At 46.4% G+C, this 23,155-nt stretch overlaps 1 protein-coding gene across 9 annotated transcripts in view; it reads right to left on the reverse strand.

The window, feature by feature from the left end:
* Positions 1-22,264, reverse strand: part of FSIP2 (fibrous sheath interacting protein 2) — a 203,027-nt gene extending 180,763 nt beyond the window's left edge. For 5 of the 9 annotated variants that reach the window (XR_012123651.1, XR_012123650.1, XR_012123652.1 and 2 more), the window contains exon 1: positions 21,450-22,259. Coding sequence is in view for 4 of the 9 variants with exons in the window: in XM_073218550.1 (XP_073074651.1) it covers positions 21,450-21,701 (252 nt within the window). In the remaining 5 variants the exon portion in view is untranslated. Of the gene's footprint in view, positions 1-21,449 lie in introns of all 9 variants that reach the window. The other 4 variants (XR_012123653.1, XM_073218546.1, XM_073218548.1 and 1 more) reach the window with 4 other exon arrangements.
* Between the last annotated feature and the right edge of the window lie 891 nt (positions 22,265-23,155).

The following is a 23,155-nucleotide window of genomic DNA, read 5'->3' on the forward strand; positions in this document are numbered from 1 at the left end:
GGTACAGGGACCACAGGTCCTGAGACTGGCCAAAAGCAAGCCCTGGAAAGAGGAGTGCAGAGCGAAGCGAGGAGAGCGACACAGCACAGGGTGGTTCAAGGGAGCTGGGGGCTGCAGGTGTGGGGTTCAGGGGAGGTTCTGTGGGCGCCCTTGAGGCAGGCGGGAACTCATCACCTCCCCACCCTGGTGGCACAGGACATGGTCTCCTTCCTCGGAATGTTTCCGGATGATGTGCCTGTAGACAAACTCCTGGAACACCATGAGGACGTGAGTGAGCCCAGAGGGGCACGGTGGGGACAGGATGGTCAGCTTTACAGAGGAGAGTGTCCACAGCGAGCCCAAACCTCCCAGCACCAGGCTAGCCCCCATTCCTGAGAGTCTCCCCTCCACTCCAGTAGCTGCGCTTCTTGGAGAGGAGTGTCAGAAGGACCTACCTAAGCCCCAGTCCTGGCCCCAGGGCAGGTGGGGCTGAGGACTACAGGGGGCAGCTTCTGAGCAGGACTGGCCTCCTCCTCAGGCCCTGTCCAGGGGGAGGGATGTTGCTCTTTCAGGGTAGAAAGCACATCAGGGACTGGCAGTGCCTTTCCGCCTGAGGCCTCAGCTCCCCAGTCCAGTCCCTGCATCTCGGTAGGCCTGAGACTAGGCCAGGGCCGGGTGCTGTTTCTGGGCAGGCCTGCCCCTTGCAGGGCCCTGGTGGTCCTTCAACTTGAGAAAGGGTGGGGGTGTTCTGGACTTGTTCTGGGATCTGGGGGCTGTTTCTGATGCACTTTTCTGAAAAGTAGGTTTCTTTCCTACCGTCAAGATTCCCTGGGCAGGACCCTGTCCAGCTCATCCCCTGGGCCTAATGAGTCTTGAGAGAGTTAAGACATGCAGAGCTGAGGACACTCAAGGCGTTGTCAGGTGGGGGATGGGGTGTGGCATCAAGGCCCCCTTCCTGGAGGAGGAGCTGGAGACACAACAGTGGGAACTGGCAGGGCTGGATGACATCAGAAGGAAGGCGGGTTCCCGTGAGCAAAGATCCGGGACCATCCTAGAGCCGCACTCCTCACACCCCTACTTCTCTGTACCCTGTCCTTGCTCTGCCCCAGGTCGCTATCATCCAAAGTGAGATCATGAGGCAGAGGGAGCTGGCTGTGCTGTATGAACTGGAGCCTGAGGAGCACTTTGTATCCTTTCTCCACGCCGGGGAGTCCCTGCATGAGGAGCAGAGGTGAGGCCAGCAGGAGTCAGGCATGGGCTGCAGCTGCCGGCAGGCTCTGGGAGAAGGGCACCCTGACGTGTGGCTCTAGGGGCTCACAGGCGGCCCTCTGTCCTGCAGCTACACCCTGTCCTGCCAGCTGGAGCCCCCAGGCCAGGAGGCCGGGGGAAAGGGACTGTAGTTCTTCACGTCGCACGTTTAAACTTACTGGCCAGGGCCAGGTAAGTTTCTGGGCTGGTGTGATCAGCAAGGGGTGGGCAGCTGTTAAGCCTCAAGGAAGCTTCGGGCTGTGTTGGGTGTGGGGGTGTCCTAAAGATGGGTGGGGATGGGAGCCCAGCTTCACTGCCAACAAGTTGTGTCAGACTGAAGGGTGGTTCCCCTCCCCCTCTGGGACCCAGCCTCCTCTTCCGTCAGTAGGTGATGCCCATGAGCCTTACCATGACAGGCACCCCCCAGATTCTGGTGACTGACAGGAACCTCTGCCCAGGGCCCGGAGCACAGAGTTCAATGCAGATGGGGTGGAAGCAGGATAATGGGGGGAACCCAGGATAACCTGCCTCTTCTGTTCACCTGTGTGGCCCTGTAGCAGCTGTCATCAGGCCCGTGGCCTTGCTGGTATCCTGGCTCCGTGCGGAGGAGAGATCCCCTTCAGACAGGCGGCACCCTACGCCCCAGGACCCTAGTATGCTTCTTGATCCCCTTCATCCTGAGCCTCTGCTGAGGTAGGTGCTGTGGCACCTCTTCCATGGGCAGACGTGGACAGCTCCCCAGGCTGCCTCTACATCCTCAAGGACCCGTACATAGCTGAAGCCAACGTGGCCACCTTCGTAATGTGGCGCCCCCTCTGCTTGTGGCCCGCTGGACAGAGGCGAGCTGCCCCACCATGTGTAGGATGCTCCCCTTCGTGCAGGTGGCCTCGCGCACTGTTGATGCCACCTGCTGCCTGGGTGCTGTCAGCCACAGAGTTGTAGCCACAGGGTTCCAGGAAGAGGTGGGTCCATCCTCACCAGACCCGGCCTTTCTAGGGACGGGGATGGCCATGAACACAGTGCAGTGCTGCATGGAACCACAGCCACCTGGGTGCCTAGCGGAGGCATCTCAAGATGCAGGGGTGGCTGGCCACCGCAGCTTCCCAGCACATGTTCCCAGGGAAGCCCCCTGGGCAACTTCCTCCCCTCATCCCTGAAAAATTGCCTAGCTAGGGATTAAAGATGGTGGTGTGAAAGGTGAGACAGAGAACTCCTCCTAAAACCATATATGATACAAAACAATAATTAATTAAACTCATCCTGAAAGAGTACCAGGAAAGATAGCCACACCAGACTGCATACATCTGGAGAAAAAGAGCAGCCCTCACCGAACAGGGTAAGGTACCAAAGCTATGATGCGGTGGAACCCAAGCCCTTCTCACACTCCAGGCCATCGGTAGGAGTAAGAGACACAGACCAGGGAAGGAGTGGAGGCCTGGGACTGCTGAACACCTCACCCTGGAGATCTGTTCTGGGAGCGTGAAGCTACATTGCATGGTGCTCTGGTGATTAGTGGGGTTGGAAAGCTAAGACAGGTGGAATACCTGGAGAGATGGAGATTCCAGCTGCTTGTGGAAAACAGGTATTCATATCCGGCTGATCTGGATGGGCAGTCTGAAAGATTTCCTAAAACTGAGAGGGCTGCTAAAGGGGCAAGGATTGCACAGAGCTTCCTGCTCAGGACAAAGGACAGGTAGACAAAATTGTGCAAGTGTACTCTGCCCAGAAGGCTGGGAACTTAAATGATCTTCACTCGCTACATCCCACTGGATGCAGCTCCAAGGCCCCCCACTGTGATATGCAGCCTGCTGTGTCTTCCTCCCAGCTAGCCTGCACCTGTCTGGCAAACCAGCAGGCCAGTCAGAGGGAAGTCCGACCTATAGCATCTACAAACACAAAGCATAGAGGCTTCACACCTGTGTGTTCGGCCACTGGTTCTGGTAGTTGAGCAAGGCACAGCAGCCAGGAAACTGGAACCAGACCTTTCCTCCCACAAGGCACCAGCACCACTCCCCTTTGACGCCCAACATCACTCCAGCAGATGAGCAGCTGCAGGACACTAGAGGACACCAAATACTAATATGAAACGTCAAAGGAACCTGTAACAAAGACAAATGTCAATGCCAGAGAAAGGATCGAGTGACACTGAATTAAGTCTTCCTGAAAGAGATTACAAAATAAAAATCATAAACATGCTCATGGAGGTACAGAAAAATATTCAAGAACTCAGGAACAAATTTAGGACAGAGATCCAATCGTTGAACATAACAATAGAAGGTATTAAAATCAGATTAGATACAGTAGAAGAGATGATAAATGAAATAGAAATTAGGGAAGAGGAATACAAAGAAGGTGAGGAGCAGAGAGAAAAATGGATCTCTAGGAATGAAAGAATACTGAGAGAAATATGGGACCAATCCAAACACAACAATATTCATGTTATAGGGGTACCAGAAGAGGAAGGAGAGAGAATATGGGTATGGGACAGAAAGTGTCTTTGAAGAAGTAATTGCTGAAAACGTCCTCAATATGGACAGGATGGTTTCTCAGGCAATGGTAGTTCACAGATCTCCCAACACAAGAGACCCAAAGAGGACAACACCAAGACATATAATAATTAAAATGGCAAAGACTAAGGATAAAGAGAGAATATTAAAGCAGCCAGAGAGAGAAATTGGATCACATGCAAACGAAAAAACCACAGGCTACCATCACACTTCTCAGCAGAAGGACCTCGAACCAAGAATACATTAACTGCCAAGATTATCATTTAAATTTGAAGGCGGATTAAACAATTTCCAGATAAGCAAAAGCTAAGTGAATTTAGCTCCCACAAAACATCTCTACAGTGTATTATGGAGGGATTGTTATAGACGAAAGTGTTCCCACACCAGAGGTAATAAAAAGAGACAGACAAAGAGTTCAGAATATAATACCTATTATATAAAGAATGGAGAAGAGAAAAAAAAACACTTTAGATTCTGTTGGGAATAGCATACTAAGTGAGTTAAGTTAGACTCTTAGTAAGGAAGTTATTACCCTTGAACCTTTGGTAACCATACATCTAAAGCCTGCAATGGCAATAAGTAGATACCTACCAATAAATCAACCTTAACGTAAATGGTCTGAATGCACCAATCAATAGACATGGAGTCACTGAATGGATAAAAAACAAGATCCAATTATATGCTGCCTACAAGAGATTCACTTCAAACCCAAAGACATACACAGACTAAAAGTTAAGGGATGGAAAAAGATATTTCTCGCAACTAATAGGGAGAAAAAAAGGAGGTGTTGCAGTACTTGTATCAAACAAAATAGATTTTAAAGCAAAGAAAGTCACAAGAGACAAAGACGGACATTACATAATGATAAAGGGGTCAATCCAACAAGAGGATATAACTATTATGAATATCTATGCACCCAACACAGGAGCACCTACATATATGTGAAACAAATACTAACAGAATTAAAAGGGGAAATAGAATGCAATGCATTCATTCTAGTAGATGTCAACACACCACACACTCAAAAAGGACAGATCAACCAGACAGAAAATAAGGAAACAGAGGCATTGAACAACACATTAGAACAGATGGACCTACAGACATCTACAGAACTCTCCACCCTAAAGCAGCAGGACACACATTCTTCTCAACTGCACATGGAATATTTTCAAGAATAGATCATACACTAGGCCACAAAAAGAGCCTCAGTAAATTTAAAAAGATGGAAATTGTACCAACCAGCTTCTCAGACCACAAATCTATGAAACTAGAAATAAAATACACAAGGAAAATGAAAAAGCCTATCATCACATGGAGACTTAATAACATGCTCCTAAATAACCAAGGGATCAAAGACCAAATAAAAACAGAGATCAAGCAATATAGGGAGACAAATGACAACAATAATTCAACACCGCAATATTTGTGGGACGCAGAGAAGGCAGTGCTAACAGGGAAGTATATTGTAATACAGGCCTACCTCAGGAAAGAACAACAATCCCATATGAACAGTCTAAACCCACAATTAATGAAACTAGAAGAACAACAAAAAAAAAAAGAAAGAAAGAAAGAAAAACAACTGAGGCCCAAAGTCAGCAGAAGGAGGGACATAATAAAAATTGGAGCAGAAATAAATGAAATGGACAAGAATAAAATAATAGAATCAGTGAAAACAGGAGCTGGTTCTTTGAGAAAATAAACAAAATAGATAAGCCCCTAGTCAGACTTATCAGGAAAAAGAGTATACACACACAAATTTCAGAATCAAAAATAAGAATGGAAAAAACACTACAGAAACACAGAGATACAAATAATTCCTATAAAATACTATGAAAAATTATATGGTACAAATCCTAACATTTGCAACAACATGTATGGAGCTAGAAGGTATTATGGGCAGTGAAATAAGCCAGGGGAAGAAAGACAAGTGTGAAATGATTTCACTCATCTGTGTTGTATAAGAACAAAGCTAAACCTGAAGGACCAAAACAGCAGCAGACTCACAGAACCCAAGAATGGACTAACAGTTACCAAAGGGAAAGGGAGTGGGGAGGATGGGTGGGAAGGGATAAGGGGGAAAAGAGGGCATTACGATTAGTACAGATAATGTAGCGGGTTGGAAAGTGGGTACATGGGAAAGGCAGTATAACACAGAGAAGACAAGTAATGATTCTATGACATCTTACTACGCGGATGGACAGTGACTGTCATGGGGTATGTGGTGGGGACTTGGTGACAGGGGGAGTCTAGTAACCATAATGTTGTTCAAGTAATTGCACATTAACGATACCAAAATAAAAATAATAAATAAGCTTAAAAAAATGAAGACAGTCTAATAAAATTACTCTTACCACTTTCCCAAATGCTAACTAATACCTTAGAACACTTTCAATTCTCCTAACCTTCCTTTTATTACTGTTATCATGCATTTTAATTCTACATAGTTTAATCTCCACAAGAGTTCATTCTAGAACTCATAGATGAAAATTCACCTCTGTTCATAAATTGCCTGGTCCTTTCCTCTTAATTTATCCCTGCATTGTCGGTTTTCAACTTGGGATTACTTTCCTTTGGACTTGAGAACTCACTCTAGTAGTTTTTCTAATTCAAGGCTGCCAACTATGAAGTGTATCACTTTAACTTTTTCTTAGAACATCTTTGTGGTTAATACTGCTGATGGGTGTAGAATTCTGGTTTGACATGAAAATTTCTTTTAGCATTTTAAAAATGGTTCTGTGTTGATATATTTGCCTTATGTATATATGTTTAGACATCACCTATCAGCCTTTTTCTTGCTTATTTTGCCTCTGATTTCCCTACAGTCTGTATGGAATTCTGGTTTTTCGATCATATTGCAACCCCCTATGGTGTAGAGTGTAAATATTGTGCTTAGAGAATGTAAACTGCATCTGTGGATTGCTGTCCTTCATCAGTGGGGAGCATGCTGTGTATTTTCACCTGTGGTATTAATTCCTCACCCCTCATTCCCTCTGCTCCTCTTTCAATCACATCCCACTCTCACAACACTCTGTCCTGACATCTCCAATATTGTTCACACTGCACTTTTGTTGAGATACTTGTTGTCAACTGTCTTGCCATTCAGGAATCCAGCCTTTGCTGGAATCAATCACTTCTTAATTTAATTTCTTAACTTAAGCTCTAACATAAACACAAACCATAGCCTTAATTTGGAACACAGCAGAGCTCTTTCATTTCACAATGAGGAGAAAAAAATTTTCCTTCTCATTCCGAGAAACACAGAGAGAAGAAAATGACAAACTGGATCATATTAAGATATATTATGAGCTGGCTTTTATCAAAATTCACCAGTGAGATAGAGCAGTGGAAAGCCTGGGTGGGAGAGACTCAAATTACCTGCATCTGGTAAAGGACATCAAGCCAAATTATGTAAATATACCATCCAATAATACAAAGTACTGAAAGCCCACTAGAAAAATATGGCCAAAGCTAGAAGAGACTTTAGATAAAAGAGGATAAGCAAATAACTGAAGTTTTTTTTTAAAAGCTTTACCCTGTTTAATTTCAGGAAAATGCTAATAAAAGTTGCAATCAGCTGTTTTAAGACAGAAATCAGATGAGATGAATTAAAAAGTACCAGGAATACATGCTCCCCAGGTTCTGGAACAATCAGATCATTCATGTAGGGTTAGTGAGAATTCAAATTGGTAGAACCTCTTTGGAAAACAGCCAGGATCTACTAAGGCTGTATACACACCTATGGTCGTCCCTGCACACAAATATCCCCAATATTGTACACCTGTTTGGTCCCAACAACCTGAGTCAAAATTACTGTTCGAGAAACTAACCACACGCCAGTGTGGGTTTGGGGCATATTTACAGTGATAACTCACTTGACCTATAAACTCCTTACAAGCATTTTATTTTGGTTCAGTTTGTCAACGTTATCTCATGACCAGAGTTTCTCCCAGAGTGATGTAACTCCATATGCAGGCTGCCATTCAACCTTGCCAGGCTGAAAACAGAGTGGTGGCCTCGGCAAACACAGAGCTTCCCCCTTCGGGGCATCTGGTGTGCTTTCACTGACAGGTACGATTTTCTTGGTCTGAGGTTCTATTGAGGTATTAATAAAATGTTGGATTTCTCTCCATGCAAAACCGACTTATTCATCCCTATACCCACAGCTGTAATTTCTTCCTCTCTTCATTCGCCATTTATCTTTACACAGATTTTTCCGCCTGTGGAGGGGACATCAGGTCTGGCTTCTGTGCTGGTCCAGATGGCTGGCAGCAATACCAGTCTCACAAGTGCCTCCCCTCAGCCCCACCCAACCATGGAAGGTAGGGTTACCCACGAGCAGAGCCGGGGGGCTCTTCCGGCGACTGGTAAGTACAGCTGTGCTATCAGATCTGACCTGGCTACCTGGGGTCAACGCACCATTCACCTCAGCAGGCGCTTAGGAATTACGGGATAAAGATTTAAGGGTGCGGTTACATTCTCTTGCTTGGTAAAGTTCACTGCTTCTGGCACCCTCAGAAGCAGCTGTGTTCCTGGAGCCACAGAATCGGTTAGGAAAAAAGAAAGTTGTGGTAATGTGGCGAGGAATGGAATAGTGCCCTAGCAACCTCTCCCAAACCCCCTTTCCCAGATCCCCTGGAGCAGAGGAATCTACCGTCTCTTGCCCGCCTCATGTTGAGTGTGAGCACCCACTCTTGAAGGCATGTAAGCCAGCCCCTCGTGCCTTTACCTCCCATTTTAGGCAGCCAATGTTTCCACAGCCCGCTCCAATTTTCTATTAAACCATTGCTCTGAGAGTGACATGCAACCATGTACATCCGTCTGATGGGATGTTTCTTGGCCTTCTGTGGAACACCATGGTCTGTAAAGGGTCTCCCCTGGTCAGAGATGTAACTTGGTTGTCCTAACTGCTACAGAATCTTCAGTTTCAAAACTTAAATGGTATCTTCAGCATTTGCATCTACCACTGGGTATGCAAAGTGGAGTCCACAATAAGTGTCTACTCTGCTAACGACCAACATACAGCCTCCAAGAGGTACTAGTGTTGATCCAATGTAACCCACTGGCCAGCTATGTGGAGGGCGTGGCCACTGGAGAACTTTCCCCACAGCCAAATGCAGTCTCTGTCTCTTTAGCTGACAGTCGGAACTGGTCTTGCTGGCATTCTGTGCCTCACAGGGTGCAAGAGGAATATGTGTAGACTCAGCCTGTGTGTGCACTGCTGCAGTTTCCCATGGACCCTGGTGGCCGTCTCCAACGGCAGCACCAGCAGGCCCACCTGGTGGCTTGAATCACCTCCCATTCCTCGACAGGCTTCTTCTGATGCAAACCAACATGGCCTGCATTAACGTGCCCCTCAAATTCCCAGGGCAATCAAAATCCATAAGGCCGTCACCCACACGGGCATTCTTTTCATAGTCCAGTTTCCCATTTCCCATCTTCCTGACCACACAGCCAGGCCAGTGGCCACAGTCCCAGGTCATAAGAACCCCAGCACGAGGGGCTTTCCTCACTGCTCCATTCTGCCGTCACTGCCCAGAAAAGGGCATAGAATTCAGCCCACTGAGATCATTTGTTTCTCCTTCCTCCCAGCCAGTCTTGCTATCCTCTGGTATTACTGCAGCAGCTCTCCAACCAGGATACTGTCCATGACTCGTGGAACTGGCACCTGTAACCAAGCAGCTCTTTGTCATTTAGCTGAGAGCTGTTCCTACGGCACTGTCCATGCAGCTCCCCAGGGGCTCCAGCATAGGTCCCAGAGGAAATGAGGCTGCCTGCTCACGGATTCGTGTAGGCCTCCTTGCATCCCCCCGGCAGCCTGCCCCTGCATGAACCATATCCGTTTGATTATGGGACTCTTCTGGGCTCTGCCTTCCCTATTAGGGTGTTTCCCTGACATCACCCAACACATTATTGGTATCTCAGGTTTCAAAATTATTTTATGTACTTCGGTCACTGAGGCAGTCTTGATTAACTCCCAACTGTATGTTAATAATTGTCTCTCAAGTGGTGTGTACCAGGCAGCAGCATGGCGGAATTTTCTGGTCCAAAATCCCAAGGGTCACAGCTGGGAGGTGCTCATTTTCTTTTTTTTTTGCCACAAGCTCCAGTCTGCATGGGTGTGGGGGACAGACACTTCCAAAATCATGTCTGAGTGGGGGTCACAAGGGCCGGATGCTGTCAAGCGCACAGCTGCCATGTGTAATTCTGATGTGGCCCGCTTCTGTTCAGGACCCCACTCAGATGCAGCTTTCTTTCATGGAGTCTTACAGACAGGAGCTACAAATGGTACCTGGTGTGGAATACGAGTCCTCCAAAATCCAAATAAACCAAAAAAATGCTGGGCTTCTTGTTTGGACCTGGTGGGAGAGTGACAGCAGTTGACTGATAGTCACACTTGTGGAATATCCCAGGTGGTTTCCGCCCACGTTATTCCTACAAATTTCACTGAGCAGGACCTTGGACCTTCGCCGGATTTATTAACCAGCCCTGGTTAGTCACGTATGTCCTTGTTGCATTCAAATCAGTCCTGGCCAGCACCTCTGTTTCTGGTATTACCATAATGTCACCAACATCGTGTATTATTACAATCAAGCATTGCACCAAGTCCAAATCCCTGCTGACCACGTGGTGACAATAAGCTGGGGAGCTCAGATCCCCGCCTAGCACAGCAGAGGCAAAGTGGGATTCTTCCCACCTGAAGACAAACTGGGCTTGGCTCTTTTCAGGAATTGAGAGAGAGAAGAGAGCATTTGCAAGGTCCATCCAGGAGTACAGCCTCCTTCAACCTGCTGTACGTTCTGTATGGCTGATATCATGCCTGGAACTGGAGGGACTATGGGCAGTACCCACACTACCTAAGCTTGAAGAGTCTCTATGTCCCATCCACCTTTGCACAGGCCACACAGGACTACTGTACAGCAAATCTGTGGACACCAGCACTCCAGCTTCCAGCAGGTCACTCCTAAGAATGGTGATATGTTTGTCAAGTTATCTGCCTCTGCAGGTTCGCACAGTTCCAGCCATTCCCCATTTAGAATGTCCAACTAAACAGGCCTGAGGACGGGCTTACATACCTTCTGTTTAACTGTACTAGGCAGGGGAAGCCAACCCCAGTCACACATAATATCCACCCCAATAATATTTTCAGGTAAAGGGGATGCAGCCACCTCAAGCAAAACCTGCTCAAACACCCAATTTTCATCCAAACTTCCACCTCAATACCATCAGCCACTGCATCTCCATATCCTCCCAATCTAACCTTAGGCCCTGCTAAGACTTCACCAAGAGGTTTTGGAATCACAGTGCATTGGGCTCCTGAACCAAGGAGTCCCAGGGCCATTTTCCTCCTCCCCCTGGCCACTTTTCTCACACATATGCGAATGGTCTCAGGGACAGGCTGGGGTGTGGCCAGAAGACCCTGGCACTTTTGTCTGTCTTTAAATTGATTAACCTGCCTGACAACCACTCCCAGGGATTCCTGGTCAGGTTTCTCATTGTAATCATGGCCTTCAGGCTTTTTAAATTCCTCCAAACTGGGGTACACAGAGTGCAGTTTTTAGGCTGATGTAATGTTGCAGCAACAACAGGGGTTCCCACTGGCCCACCCAATTTCTGGTAGTGCTGCATTAATACCCTTCTTCAACCCCAGCAGCGTCTGCTTGATTCACACAATTTTTCAATAACCATCTGAAAATTTCCACTCAGTTGGGTCGAGTCCCTTGACTCTCCTCTTTACCACTCAACATCTTCCCAGTTATACTCATGTTCTTGGACCCAAGAGGGGAAGCTGAGGTAACAACTCTGAGAAGCCTCCTCAAACTGCTCAGTTTTGTAGCAGTCAGGTTACACGGGCTGCCCATGTAATAGGCTCCTTAACCTCAGCGTTCACCAGGACCTGTGTAACAGGAACATTCAGTGGGTGCCTACCTCGGTCACTGCAAAGCCAATCCCACATAGGAAGCATTATCAGCTCTTCTATCTGGGGTGTTCCATCTGCATTTAGAGGGGCAGTTGGGCAGTCCCCCTTCTCAGGACATACAGACCTCACAGTGGCTTTTACACGGTCCGCCCAGCAGGCTCTTCCCTCAGGAATATAACCTCCCGTGTGTCTGGATCACTCACAGTCATCTGTGAATGCCCAAGAGTGAGACAGGGTCCTGTATCAGCCCAAACATGCTCTTCCACTCAGAGGCATTCAAAACCAGACAAAGCCCCCAGGCTGGTGACCTCACGATGCACTTTACTAAAGGTTCTTCAGGAAGCTGGGGAAACCAGTCTGCACAGGGAGCCAGTTCCCTTACACTATGTTCCCTGGTTTCACGCATTTCCTGGCTTTTGCCTCCTCCTACATTATGTTCTTGGAGACTAGAGGTCTTAGAGGTACTTTTTGTTGCTTGACATCATTTTCCCATTCTGGCGGCTTTGAGGCTAACGGCCGAGGCTCAAGTTGACCCAAATCCCAGCTTGGTTCCGCATCAAGCCTTGACCCAGAGCTTTCTTTTATTTTCATTTTGACTATTATACATAACAAAAACCAGGGAAAGGAATATTTAGCCTGCTTCTTACTCATGTGCATTTCCTTACATAGCCGCCAAGCCAACTCCTCAGCCCCTGCTAAGACTTCACCAACAGATTTTGGAATCCTAGGAGGTGGGTCCACTGCTATTTGTAAATTCCACTGGTAACTTTTACCTTTAGTAGCCAATTTTACGGCAGCTGCTCCTTCATACCAAGGGTGAGTGGGTAGCCGTCCAGGCACCAACAGTTCCTCATCCCCTGTCCTTCCATTCTTTCTCCTCAAAAACCACAGATTTCAGAGCGCGTGGGCAGTTCTAGCAAATCCCACTATGCTGACACCAAATGTGTTTTCTCATACACATCATAGTACAACACCTTTTGAGTTTGTGCACACAATTCCAACGTGGGTGTGTGTGTGTCCGTGTGTGTGTGTGTGTGCATACACGCACGTCTGTGTGTGTGTGTGTGTGTGTGTCTGTGTGTCTGTGTGTCTGTGTGTGTCTGTGTGTGTATCTCACAGACACCAGGCAATTCTTAAACACTGGCAGGGAGTCTGAGAACTCAACTCAGTTCTGACGGCATCTGCATGGAGACAGCTCCAGATTCCCCAGGTTAAGGGCTCCATCCTACAAGACTCCCCAACTGTCCCTCCAAATGCCTGTTGCAGGCCCCAGTCAGTGACCTGTGCTTCCACAGAACTGGCTAGAGGTTGCAGGTTCCAATGTCCTCCTACTTAGATTTGATTACTTTACTAGAGTGGTCACAGAACTCTAAAAATAGGTGCCCTAACGAATGCAATTTATCAGCCAACTGAAGACATACACACGGCAAGCTCCCAAATAAAGGAGGTTCTATCCATGTGGAGTATGGGGCTTCGGGACTAGCTCTGTTACACACGGAATCTTTGGCTCCACAGTGTGGAAGCTCTCTCCGACAGAGAATCAGGATCCAAATAAGAGAGATACTCATCTCCCTTATGTTGCTGTGGGCTTTACTGTATAGTCATGTTTGACTCTATCAGGCTGATTCAACTATCGGGTGGGGTCCAAAAGTCTCTCATTAACATGACAAGACACCCACTTCTCCTTTAAGGCTCTGCAGTGTTTTCAGGAAGTATAGAAGAGGAGGAAATAAGCCCAGCAATTATATATTTGGGTTACTGAATGTCCAAGTATGTATGTTGTATAGTTCACTATATCACAATATTCAAAATAATGTTCATTACTTGTGCTATGCTCACTGCTGTGACAGGCCCTGGGAGTACAATCACACAAGCCCAGTCTTCAGCATGCAAGGAAGACCAAAGTTAACAAAGTGAGAAAAAGATAAACAAACAAGAAAAGATCCAATTGTTTCATTAAGTCTCTAAACAGGGCACTGAGATAGCAGTTCATGATGGGAAGGAGGACCAGGCTAAAGGAAGTCATTTCCAGGAGGTCACATATAGGCTGAGACCAGAAAGGGGAATTTCATCAATACAATAAAAGGGTCATGCATCATGACCTAGCAGGATTTACTCTGGGGATGCAAGGATAGTTCAACATCCACAATTAATGAATTTGACACATCACAGTAACAAAATGAAGGATAAAAATATGATCATCTCAACAGATGCAAAAAAAATTTTGACAAACTTCAACATCCATTTATGATAAAAATTTGAAACAAAGTGGGTATAAAGAGAACACACCTAAACATAAACACAGACATATATGACAAACCCAGAGCTATCATACTCGATAGTGCAACGTTGAAGGCCTTTCTCTGAGAACAGGAACAAGTCAAGGATACCCTCTCTTGCCATTTTTGTTCGACATTATACTCAAAGTCCTAGCCATAGCAATTAGCCAAGAAAAATAAAAGATATGCAAATTGAAAAGGAAGTAGTAAAACTGTCACTATCTGCAGATGGCTTCATGCTATATGTAGAAAACTCCAAAGCATTCACCAAAAATCTATTAGAAGTAATAGATGAATTCAATCAAGGTGCAGGATACAAAATCAATATTCAAAAGTCTGTTGTGTTTCTATACACTAAGAATGAATTGCAAGAAAGAGAAATTACAAAATCATTCCGACTTATAAATGCAGCAGAAAGAATAAAATACCTAGGAATCTATTTAACTACACAAAGTAAAATAACTACATGCTCAACACCATAAAACACCGATGAAAGAAACAGAAGTACACACATAAGTGGAAAGATAAACCACACTCGTGGATTGGAAGAATTAGTATTGTGATAATGTCTACACTATGGAAAGCAAACTACAGATTCAATGCAATCTCTGTCAAAGTACTCATAGCACAAGAAGATACTACAATGCTATGAGCTACATTACCTATGCTATATTTCCATCCCTGTGACTAAATTATTTTATAATTTGAAGAATGTACCAAGTTATCCCCTTCACCAATAAAAAGAGATTATAAAGAAGGTCAGAATCCTGAAAAAAAAAAAAACTCTAAATATTATGGTACTGGCACAAAAACAGATCCATACATCAATGGAACAAAATAAACAACCCAGAATTAAATCCACACTTACATGGTTAGTTAGTCTACGACAAAGGAGGTAAGAATATAAATAATGGTTTTGAAAAAGTCTCTTCAATAAATGGTGTAGGTTATACTGGACGGCTACATAAAAGGAGGACCACTATCCTAAAACATATCCAAAAAGAAACTCAAAATGAATTAAACACTTATATGTAAGACCTGATACCACAAAACTCCAAGAAGAAAATATGGGCAGCAAGCTCTTTGACTCTGCTCTCAGCAACATTTTTTTTTTTATCTCTCTCCCGAGTCGAAGACAGTGAAAGCCAAAATAAACAAATGGGACTACATCCAAGTAAAATGCTCTGTACTGTGAAGGACACCATCAACCATACAAAAGAATAATGTACTGAATGGTAGAAGATGTTCGCCCATGAAATATTCAATCTGGGGCTAACATACAAAACATACTAACATACAAAACATATAAAGTACTCCTCCAACTACTTTTTAAAAAAATGGGCAGAGGACCTAAACAGGCATTTCTCCAAGGAAGACATATAGATGGCCAACTGACACATGGAAAAAATCTCAGTATCACTAACCGTTTGAATTGCAAATCAAAACCACAATGAGATCTCAATTCAAATCTGTTAGAATGGAAGCTCAAATCGGAGACAAAAAGTAACTAGACAGGGATGTGGAGAAAAACAGCCCCGGATTGTTGGGAATGGGAACTGGCATATCCAATGTGAAGAACACTACGGAGGCTCCTCAAACAATTCAAAATAAAACTCCCATATATCCCAGAAATTTGGCTTTATGTATCTACCCCAAGAAAGTTGAAAACACTAATTTGAAAAGACATATGCATCTCTACGTTCACTGCAGCATTATTTACAACAGACAAGATACGGAAGCAGCCTAAATGTCCGTAGATACATGAATGGATAAACATGTGAAACACACACACAAACACACACACAGTGGCACATCACTCAGCTTTAAGAAAGAAAAAAAAATCCTGCCATCTGGGACAACATCAACAATATCAAGTCTCCTTAGGAGCACTTGCCCTTGACATGAGGTGCTGTGAACTGTACTTGCCCTCTGTGACCTTCTTCCCCATAAAACACAACTCCAAGTAGTCACAAGAGAAATGTCACGTTAAATGTGACTGGGGAAAATTCTACAATATTAATGGCAAAGAATCTTGAAAAGGGAAAAGATCATCCAAAACAAAGAATGTCTCAGAAACGCCAAGAACAAAGAGTGTCCCAAGGAGACGAGATCACTGGATGTAATGAGGTATCCTGAACTGGATCTTCGAGAAAGGGTCCAACTATGGAAATATGAGGGAAACAATGGATGGTGGATGGTGACAGTACAGCATCACTGTTTGTAACTATAACAATGAACTATAATGATGGTAGAAAAGGGGAAAGTGATCTGAGCAAACTGTGAAACCCCACCCTATCCTGAGCAAATTGCGAGACCCTGCCCTGTCCTTGCAAATTTTCTGTAAATCTGAAACTATCTTAAAATAAAAACGTACTAAAACACTTTCATAGCTTAACACCTATTATCTTTAAACTATCTGCTAGAAATTACTATTAATTTTGATAGTCAACTAGTTCTACTGTTCTGTTTTTTAATGTTACTATTTATGTCACAGAGAAATAATTAACCCCAGAAGACACATAATTTCCAAACTGTTACAGTTTTCACGTTTAATGGAGAATGCATGTGCGTATTTACATATTATATATAATTTTATTTGGCAGGGTCTTTTTTAAGTCATTGTTTCACTGGTATGGCTGTCTCCTGGGGTCCCTCTGAAAAAATGTCATCATAAATATATGTAGAGATTCAGACACTATGGTGTGTATTTCACTTCATGGCTGAACATATTCAAAAGACTGCTTATAAAAACATAAAATGGTCTAGTGTGACTGGCTCACAAACTCCAAGAATACTTCTATATTTCAGCAGTAATGAAACAAAATCGAGTATCTATAACTCAAATGCTCAGATTACAATAACAAGAACAGAATGTATGACCATGAAGAGGTTCTATGTTTCATCTAGATATTTTCTAATCAGAAAATGTCTGAAATATACTCAAACATCAGTTCCTAGGTGAAAGTGAACAAACAGTGAAAAAAAAACCAAATTAGAACTGGCAGACATTCCTGCAAATGATGGTAGGTGTTGGTACACTGTGTGCCAGACACAAGTGACTCTTAAGTGATCACACAGAATCATTCAAAGCTAGAACACTGGTATGCTCCACAATTTGATGAAACTTACATGTTGATGTAATTCTTTACAGCTAACGATGTAGGTAAACATAAAAAGTGATCTGTCGCTTTATGCTTACAATTATAAAGGAACATATAACATGCCTAAGAGATCGGGTTAGATCTGAAATACAACTGAGAACATAAAAAGCTAATGGTTTTCCTACAATTTTGATTGCATAAGAGAAGTAACCCCACGTGAATACGTCACCTCTGACAAGCTATATTTAAGGTAAGAACACAGCTATCCATCCCCACAGAAGCACGGCCCCGGAACAGCCCTAATGGCCCGTCTAGCAGAGATGCACACCACCGCCCCTATGGGTCTACAATCACAGGAAATGCAAAAATAGGAAAGGAACATGGGATAGAAAAAACAACTGGCAAAAAAACAGTGATCAGAAAGAATAATTTTTCCACTAGCCTCTGGGGATATCCTGCCAAGTGTTTCTATGCAGCTTTAGAAAGATTTTGCTTGAAATGTGGTTGGGACCACTCTGAACCACTAAGTTAGTTAACGTAATAAACCAGGACAGGAGAGCAAAGAGCACCAATGGCTCCTATGTATCAGGCCAAGGTGTAGGGGCTTTATTTCTACTACATCACTTCATCTCGACATGACTGATGTGACTTACTCACCACCTTCATACATCAGTAAAAAATTACTTCAGAATCACTTCCCTGAACAGAAATTCAAGGACATAAATATTCTTAGATTCCTGCCATCTTCACCCAACTCTTTAGGCTCAGCACCTTTTTCATATGAACAGAAATAAACATAGCTCTAAAAGCTACTATTCCATGTCAAATAGAACTCACTCACATCTAAATGCCTAAATGCAGTGAAACGCCACCTCCACTTTGACAGTAGAGAGGGGAGCAGTTTCCCAGAAAGCTACCTGGCCTACCACCTCAGCAAGCCCAAGGGCCACTAACCCACACCAGCCCTGGGTGTCCCCAAAAGGTGGCTCCCTTACCTGTGACTACCCATGCTCTCTGGAGATGAGCCACCAGGCAGGGTCACAGGGGCGACATCAGCACACAGGCACAAAGCGCTACTGGGCTTGCACCTGCCTCGGTCCCCGCAGGTCAGCCAGGGTGCTCCCTGTGTGGGGCCTCACATCCAGCACCTGGTCAGCCTCTCTCTCCATGAGGGCGTCCCCTTCGCCCTGGAGCTTGGGTGACAATAGTCAATCACCTCCTCTGCCAGGCCTACTGGATTTCAACACTCCTTACCACCATGGCCTGCACCTTGCTCGATTTCCCTCTTGCCTTCCCACTAAGTAAGAGTCGCCTCAGACCTCTGGATTTTTAGTGGGACCTTACCAGTGTGCTCCTACTTTACGCCTTTTGGGAGTTTTAATCTGGATCCTAGTTTTCTCTGCACAAGCTTTAGCATAGTACACTCGGGATCATTCCTTGAGAGCCCACTGCCTGTCCAGTAAGTGCAGGGAATGTGTGACCTCTCATTGCCAGAGCCTTGGTCAGAGTCACAAGCCTGTTTCACTTCCCTGTGGCGGCAGGTAAGGAAATGCCACAGCCCCAGGATAGCTGTCTCTAAAGAAGGGAGCTCACAGACTTCATTTACATTATACAGGAGAAAGTGGCCCAGTCCTAAGAGGACTGCTTTGAATAGGGAGCAGGGGAACTTTCTCCAAAGCCAGAGATAAAATTCAGAGGCTGCCACAGACATTTATGGGGGAACACCAGTTTTTGCCACTGCCTGGGAATCATCCTGCTAGTCACCCACTGTAAGAAATCTGACCTGTGAGAAAAAAGGTCACGGGTCATCTGCAACTCTCACATAGGCAGCAGCCTAGCTGGAGGTTCACTCAGCATCATCGGATCAATGAACCGGAGCCAAGACCCAAGGACCACTGTCTATGAGTCTGGTGAGCCCTCGCAATCCGCAGATTAGGAAAGGAAAGTAGGAGATCCACTCAGCCACTCCCCGACATTCCGGTCCATCGAGACGCAGGGGATCAAGGACCGGCAGACAGAGGGAAACCTTTCACAGGAGACTTACGATGGGTAGCCGACGATAATTGTCTTTTAGGTCGCTAACGGCTGCCCAGACACATTTTAATGAGATAAAAAGAACAGCATTTAGACAAGAATAAAAGTGAAGCATAGATCTCCTACCTTGTGGTGGTCGGCATCAGGTTCCATAGAATTGATGAAGTTAGAAGAGAGTTATAGGAACGCCCCCTGCCTCACTCCGAGGCCAGGGCGGCCTGAGAAAGCAGGCTGGAAGTCAAAGAGAGACAGAAAGAGAGACACTCCTCATGGATACCCAGTCAGGCTGTCGGGGTCTGATTCCAGACACGCAGGCCTTTGAGAAGCAGCTGAAGTGTAGCCTCAGCCTAGGCGCTCGCACAAGGCCACGGCCTTCCTCAGTCCCTCACATCCAAGGAGATGCCTCTAACAGGGAAACCTGGCCTCCACTCAGGTGACTTGCCCGGCTCCAAAGGAAGACGGGGGATCCACTGAGAGAAACACAGGGGAACCTGTCACTCGAGACTTTGAGATCGGCAGCCAGGCTATTCCCATTTAAGTAGCTGACAAGCGCCCGATGTTATGTGCCACAGACAGCTTCCTTCTATAAGAACAGTGAAAGAAAAGGCAGGCTTGGATGCTGACTTACTCCGAAGTTATCCCGGATAAGCTCCCCAAAATGATGCAGCTTCTCACACCAGAAGGGTATGAAACTACAAATAAATTACACAAATAACACAAAAAAGCCTACCATCACATGGAGGCTTAACAACATGCTCCGAAATAACCAATGGATCAATGACCAAATAAAAACAGAGATCAAGCAATATATGGAGACAAATGACAACAATAATTCAACAACGCAAAATCTGTGGGACACAGACAAGGCGGTGCTAAGAGGGAAGTATAAAGCAGTACAGGCCTACCTGAGGAAAGAACAATAATCCCATATGAGCAGTCTAAACTCACAATTAACTAAACTAGAAGAAGAACAAATGAGGCTCAAAGTCAGCAGGAGGAACACAATAAAGAATAGACCAGAAATAAAATAGGGAAGAATAAAACAATACAAAGAATCAATAAAAGCAGGAGCTGGTTCTTGGAGAAAATAAAAAAGTAGATAAACCCCTAGCCAGACTAATCCAGAAAAAAAAGGGTCTGTACACATAAATGGAATCAGAAATGAGAAAGGAGAAATTACTATGGACACCACATAAATACAAATAATTATTAGAGATTATGAAATATTGTATGTTAAAAAACTGGATAACCTAGAAGAAATAGACAACTTTCTAGAAAAATACAACCTTCCAAGGCTAACTTACAAAGAACAGAAAATCCTAACAGACCAATTACTAGCAATGAAACTGAAATGGCAATCAAAAAACTACCTAAGAACAAAACTCCTGAACCACGTTATCACCATTGAATTTCATAAAAATTTAGTGAAGATCTAATACCCATCCTCCTTAAACTTTTCCAAAAAGTAAAAGAGAAAAGAATACTTCCAAACTCATTCTACAAGTTTGGCATCTCCCTAATACCAAACACGAGGCAAACACACAGCAAAGAAAAAAAATTACAGACGAACATCCCCGACGAACATACATGCAAAAATGGAACAAAATATTAGCAAACAGAATTCAAAAATACATCAAAAAGATCACTCATCATGATCAAGTAGGATTTATTCCAGGGATGCGAGGATGGTACAGTATTAGAAAATCCATCAACATCATCCACATCAACAAAAAAGAGGACAAACACCACATGATCATCTCCATAGTTGCTGAAAACGCATTTGACAAAATTCAACATCCATTCATGATAAAAACTCTCAACAAAATGAGTATAGAGGGCAAGTACCTCAACATAATTATATGGTAACAAACAGGACAACCTAGAAGAAATGGTCAACTTTCTAGAAAAATACAACCTTCCAAGGCTGACCCTGGAAGAAACAGAAAATCTGAACAGACCAATTACCAGCAGGGAAATTGAATCGGTAATACCAAATAAAAAGTACGAGAGGTACCTCATGAAAAAAATTAATTCTGAAGGCGCTGCCTCCGGCGGCCTCTCCCACACCGCCGCGCCACGGGTCCCGCCCGACCCTCAGCTCGCCCGGCCCTCGCCCTCGAGGCCGCCGCCGAAAAACTGCACACACGGCAAGACGCCCGCCAACCTTCCGGTCTGCGCGGCCCGGCCCAACCCCTGCGCCGGCGGCCCCGTCCCGGGCCCCGCCAGCCCCCAACTCGTGTCGGTCGCCCCCTGGCCCCGCAGGCCACGCGCCGCGCGCCCAGCCCCTCGCACGGCCACCCCCTCACTGGTTCGCCGCGCCCGCAGGCGGAGGCAGGGATCCCCACGCCCCGTCCGGGCCCCACGGCGCCCCTCGGCCAAGTACCTTCCGGCCCGCAGAGCCGTCGCTGTCGCCTTCACCCCTGAAGCGGGGCCCGCTCTGGACGCTCCGCCGCAAGTCCGCGGCGGCGGGAGCCGCCTGCGGCCGGGCTCTAGACGGCCTTGGCGAGGCGGTCGGCGGGGGACAGGCGGTCCCACGCGCTACGGCAGACGAGCTGCTCCTGCGCGCCTGACACGCGGCGGCCGCCGAGACCGAAAGCAGGCCCGTGGCGGCGGGGGTGCCGGTCGCGCCGCCCATGGCACCAGGCTGGAGGCGGCAGCGCTGGACGGGCGCAGGTCCGGCCGGGGAGGCGGATCCAAGTCCGGGTCGATCGCCGCCCTCCGCCCGCCGCGGGAGAGCCGAGAAAGGGCGTGTGGCCCCGGGAGCCCAGCCGGCACAAGGAAGCGATCCGAGGCCGAGGAGAGAGGTCGGTGCCGCGGCGCCTGCGCGCCGGGAGGAAGGCGCAGCCGAGCACAGCGCGGGTCCACCATCTGGGCTCCGGCGGGCTCGCTGCGCGGACGGGACAGCGGGCCGGAGGAGGCCAGAAAGGGACGCCGGACCGCAGCACGGACGGAGCCGTGAAAGAATCTTCTACCCACGGAGCTCGCGACACTACTAACTCTTGAATACGGCGGTGGGGACGCCTACAACTAATACGTAGCCACCCGAGTTACGTTACTCCGCGCGCGCCCAATGGCTACCTGCTCAGCGGAGCCGCTCGCTCATTGGCCGCGGGTGCCGTCAGTCGGAGGCGGGTCTAAGTGCAATGACGCACGCTCATTGGCCAAGCGGGCCGTCAGGCGGGGGCTTTCATTTCAATATACTTTCTAATTTATTCGAGATGACGCACGTGTTATTTTTATTTTATTTTGGTGTCATTAATAATCACATGAGCAACAATGTGGTTACCAGATTCCCCCCATTCTGAAGTCTCTCACACACATCCCATTACAGTCACTGTCCTTCCGCGTAGTGAAACGCTGTAGAGTCACTACTTGTCTCCGTGTTGTACCGCCCTCCCCGCGCCCCCCCCCTGCATTATATGTGCTGATCCTGATACCCCTCATTCCCCTTCTCCCTCCCTTCCCACCCACCCCCATTTTTGGCTTCTGTGAGTTTGCTGCTGTTTTGTTCCTTCAGTTTTTGCTTTGTTCTTATGCTCCACAGATGAGTGAAATCATTTGGTGCTTGTCTTTCTCCGCCTAGCTTATTTCACTGAGCATAAATACCCTGTGGCTCCATCCATGTTGTTGCAAATGGCTGAATAATTGCAACAGGGGTGCAGGCTTGGGGGCCTATCGGAAGGTGTCCTGGCAGACCCCTATGGTCTGTGCTGGCGGGGGAGCGGTTGTTTTCCTCCTACGGCTGAATAATATTCCATTCTGTATATGCACCGCCCCTACTTCCATTCACCTACTGATGGACACTTAGGTTGCTTCTTTTTCTTGGCTATTGTAAATAACTCACGTGTTATTAAGTTACTTAATTTTCAAGTGACGGAATTTGCACCTCTGGAGTGCCGCTGGCCCGACCCCTCACCCGCGAGCACAGACGCATGTAGTCCGCCAGGGACCCCTCCGATAGGGCCCAAAGTCTGAAACCCTGGTGTGCCGATCCCCCTCCCCCTCCCCCAACAGCACAGACCCATAGATGTCCGCCAGGACCCCTACGATAGGCCCCCAAGGCTGCACCCCTGGAGTGCCGCTGGCCCG

This window comes from Manis javanica, chromosome 12, assembly GCF_040802235.1.
Source record: "Manis javanica isolate MJ-LG chromosome 12, MJ_LKY, whole genome shotgun sequence".
In the NCBI taxonomy this organism is placed as follows: Eukaryota; Metazoa; Chordata; class Mammalia; order Pholidota; family Manidae; genus Manis; species Manis javanica.